The following is a 3972-nucleotide window of genomic DNA, read 5'->3' as shown; positions in this document are numbered from 1 at the left end:
TGGCTCCGGGCTGGGGCCCAGGTGCATAACTGCAGATATCTCAGACCTGCCCTCTTGGCTGTACTTTCCCTATACCCTTGTAAAAAGCACTTCCTTCATTCCCCCATTTCTCTTGTGGATCGCTCTAATCTTAGAGCGGAATTAAAAGTTATTTTCATTATCTATAGTCTGATATTTTTGTCTAAGAACCAGGACTTTAATTGTACTTATTCTATCATTGATGAATTGGACTAACCTGTTGATGACACAGGGCCCCAGAATGAGCAACAGAAGAAGGAGTACTAGGGGCCCGGCGATGGTTGATAGTAGGGTAGTGAACCAAGGGGAGCTATTGAACCAACCTTCAAACCAGTTTTGATCTTTTTGGCGCTCTAACTGTCTTTTATCTAGTCTTTGTTTGAGTTTGGCCATGGTGTCTCGTATCACACCTGAATGGTCACCCGTGGTGGGGGGTAGAGTGCCTGGTGATAGGAGGCTCTGTGTAGCAGTGCTCCTTTGTGCCGCGGGGGGTTGCCTGCTAGTCATTGGGAACAGCTTGTTGCTAGGAGGTCCCTGTTCTGCAAGGACGGGGTCGGGGCCCACTGCCACAGTTGGCATATTGGTGATATCTAGGCGAATGGTGAACAGTACACCTGGATCGTTTCCCGTCAAATAGAACCTTAGTCCCCAGGTTCTTCCTTGTGCCCAATCTCTGGAATTTTTTCCTTTCTCTGTGAATTTTATTTTAAGGGGGTTACACCAGCCGGAGTTGTCACAGCTTTTACTGCTACCGTTACGTTCTACAGTTATGAGGTCCCATGAGGAACTAGGTCCCCAGTAGACTGTCCCCGTGGTTTCACAACCCCATTCTTTGCAATATAGGGATTCCAGCCCTCCGCACCTTCTAGCTTCTGAAAGGGTCCGGCCATCCCGGGGGCACACGTAGAAGGGGGAAGCGGCAAGCCTGTTTCTAGCTCGGGGATAGCTGCACCCTGGGACCCCCCAGGTGATCTGATTATAAGCTTTTGTATAGTCTGAATCAGGGGGTCTGATCTGGGCCGAGCCCGATGCTATGTATCCCGGGATATCCCAGGTCTCAATACCCGCCGCCAGGGCACATACATCAGGTTTAAGATCGGGCCACCAAGTCCAAGGCGGCTGGGTAGCCTGTTTGGTCCAGACAACTTCTCCAGTTTGGGACAGTACCTTCCAGGTGAGGATCACAGGCCGGTGGGGGTTCTTACCCGGTGGACTCATTTTTCCGCCGCCGAATACGCAGCTTAAGAGGATGATCAGTCCTTTCCAGCTCCCAGGTCTCGTTTGGTGCCGGGGGTGGTGCAGGCTTGAGATGGGAAGCATGGACCCAGGCAGCGATGCCATCAACTTTTACTGCGGTCGGGGTGGTCAGCAATACCAGATACGGGCCTTTCCACCGAGGCTCAAGGCTGCCGGTCCGATGGCGCCTAACAAGCACTTGGTCTCCGACCTGGAACGGATGAGGGATGGCCACGGCACCTGGCTCGTATACCTCCTTGATCTGGTCCCAGATCTGGGTTTTTACAACTTCTAAAGCCTTTAAGTGAGTAAATAAGACAGGAAGAAAGTTATCATCGGGACCCAGTGTTCCTCCCAACTCAAGTATGGGGGGGGGTCCCCCGTGGAGGATTTCATAAGGAGTCAGACCAAGCTGGCCAGGGGTATTCCTGGCTCTGAACAGCGCTAAGGGAAGGAGGGCCACCCAGTCTTTTCCACCGGTCTCTAAGGCCAATTTAGTTAAGGTCTCTTTGATGGTTCTATTCATTCTCTCTACTTGACCTGAGCTCTGGGGCCTATACGCACAATGTAATTTCCAATTTATTCCCAGTTGTGTGGCCAGTCCCTGGCTTACCTGAGCAACAAAGGCTGGGCCATTATCTGACCCGATCACCTTAGGGATCCCGAAACGGGGCAGGATTTCTTCTAGTATCTTTTTACATACAGTCAGGGCCGTTTCAGTTTTGGTAGGGAAAGCTTCTACCCATCCAGAGAAAGTATCTACAAATACTAGCAGATACCTGTTCCCATACCGGCCAGGCTTTACCTCTGTAAAGTCTACTTCCCAGTATACGCCGGGTCGATCTCCCCGTTGTCTTTTTCCGGTCTCTCGGTAGGTGGTAGTCGCATTAGTCATGGCACAAGCCGGACACCGATTGGCGACTTCTTGAACGGTGGACCGGAGATTCGGGATGGAGAGGCTGGTGCGGCTCGTTAGTTGAAGGAGCTTTTCTGGTCCTAAGTGTGTTAGCTGATGTAACCGCTGAATGAATTCTTTTCCCTGGTCAGGAGTGAGCTCTCTTGGCTTGGTCCTAGCTTGAGCAGGCTCGATTGGCTCTTGAAGCTTTATAGTTTCTGCTAGCACCCTGACCGACAGGGCGGCTTGTTTTGCAGCCTCGTCGGCCCTCCGGTTCCCGGCCGCCACAGGGTTATTTCCTCTCTGGTGGCCCGGGCAGTGGATAATGGCGACCTGCTTAGGGAGGTGAATGGCCTCTAGCAGAGCCAGAATTTCTTGTTTATTTTTAATGTCTTTTCCAGCAGAAGTGAGCAGTCCCCTCTGTTTATATATTGCCCCATGAATGTGAGCAGTGGCAAAAGCATACCTGCTGTCCGTGTAGATGTTGATGTTTTTTCCTTCCTCAGTTTCTCCAGGGCCTTCCGAATCTTGATTTCCTTTTCTTTTAAGAGACGCCGTTGAACCTGCTTGAAGGATTTCTGAGCATTGGTGTACTGGGGTGGATTCTGACTCGACTGGTAGTAGGGTAGCTGGGTTCAGGACAGCAGGGGGCGCGAAAGATATCCTTTCGTTTAGCAGCAAACTCTGGTAATGAGTCATTCTGGCATTGGTCATCCACCGATTGGGGGGCTGCCGCACAATACTTTCGAGGCTGTGGGAAGCAATCACAGTCACATTTTGCCCCAAGGTTAACTTATCAGCGTCTTTGAGGAGGAGTGCCACTGCAGCAACCGCTTTTAGGCAGGTTGGCCACCCACTGGCCACTGGATCCAGTTTTTTTGATAGATAAGCTACTGGCCGTCGCCATGGTCCTAGGGTCTGAGTAAGCACTCCTCGGGCTACACCGGCTCTTTCATCTACGTATAGAGTAAACGGTTTGGTGAGGTCTGGGAGAGCCAAAGCGGGGGCAGACAGCAAGGCTTCTTTTATGTGGTCGAAAGCCTTTTGATGCTTTTCAGTCCAGGTAAAAGGAATGTTTTCCCTTGTCAGAGGGTACAAGGGTGCAGCCAGGGAAGCAAACCCAGGAATCCAGAGCCTGCAGAATCCGGCAGTGCCCAGAAATTCGCGGACCTGCCTGGGGGTTGTGGGAGTAGGGATCTTCATAACTGTAGCTTTCCGGGCCGGGGTCAGCCATCTTTTTCCCTCCTTGAGCAGGTACCCCAAATAGGTGACCTCTTTCTGGCATAACTGGGCCTTTTTAGCTGATACCCGGTACCCCAACTTACTCAGTTCCTGCAAGAGCTTCTGTGTCCCTTTTTTGCAGCCTTCATATGTGGGAGCCGCCACCAGGAGGTCGTCCACATATTGGAGTAATGTGACCTGGGGGTTGAGAGCCCTAAAAGGAGCTAAATCTCGGTGGAGGGCCTCGTCGAAGAGAGTGGGAGAGTTTTTGAACCCCTGTGGCAGCCGTGTCCAGGTCAGCTGACCTGTGTTACCTTTTTCTGGGTCTCTCCACTCGAACGCGAACAGTGGCTGGCTGTTGGGGTGTAGTCTGAGGCAAAAAAAGGCATCCTTGAGATCCAGGACTGAGTACCAAGTGTGACTAGGCGGAAGGGAACTCAGGAGGCTGTATGGATTTGGGACCGTGGGATGAATGTCTTGCACCCTTTTGTTAATTTCTCTCAAGTCTTGGACTGGCCGATAGTCATTGGTCCCTGGCTTTTTTACTGGTAGCAGAGGGGTGTTCCAGGGCGACTGGCAGGGCACTAAGACCCCTAGGTCTA

The 3972-nt window shown here is 51.7% G+C and overlaps 1 protein-coding gene across 1 annotated transcript; it reads right to left on the bottom strand.

The window, feature by feature from the left end:
• Positions 1-882: 882 nt before the first annotated feature.
• On the bottom strand, positions 883-2645 carry LOC134370218 (protein NYNRIN-like). Its single transcript, XM_063087266.1, has 2 exons — positions 2616-2645; positions 883-2482 (listed from the first exon to the last, which is right to left on the bottom strand). The coding sequence occupies exon 2, from the start codon at positions 2147-2149 to the stop codon at positions 1220-1222; it is 930 nt and encodes a 309-aa protein (XP_062943336.1). The 5' UTR covers positions 2150-2482; positions 2616-2645; the 3' UTR covers positions 883-1219.
• Between the last annotated feature and the right edge of the window lie 1327 nt (positions 2646-3972).

This window comes from Cynocephalus volans, chromosome 2, assembly GCF_027409185.1.
Source record: "Cynocephalus volans isolate mCynVol1 chromosome 2, mCynVol1.pri, whole genome shotgun sequence".
Taxonomy (NCBI): Eukaryota; Metazoa; Chordata; class Mammalia; order Dermoptera; family Cynocephalidae; genus Cynocephalus; species Cynocephalus volans.
The sequence above is the reverse complement of the archived record's forward strand: the minus strand, read 5'-3'. Positions and strand labels throughout refer to the sequence as shown.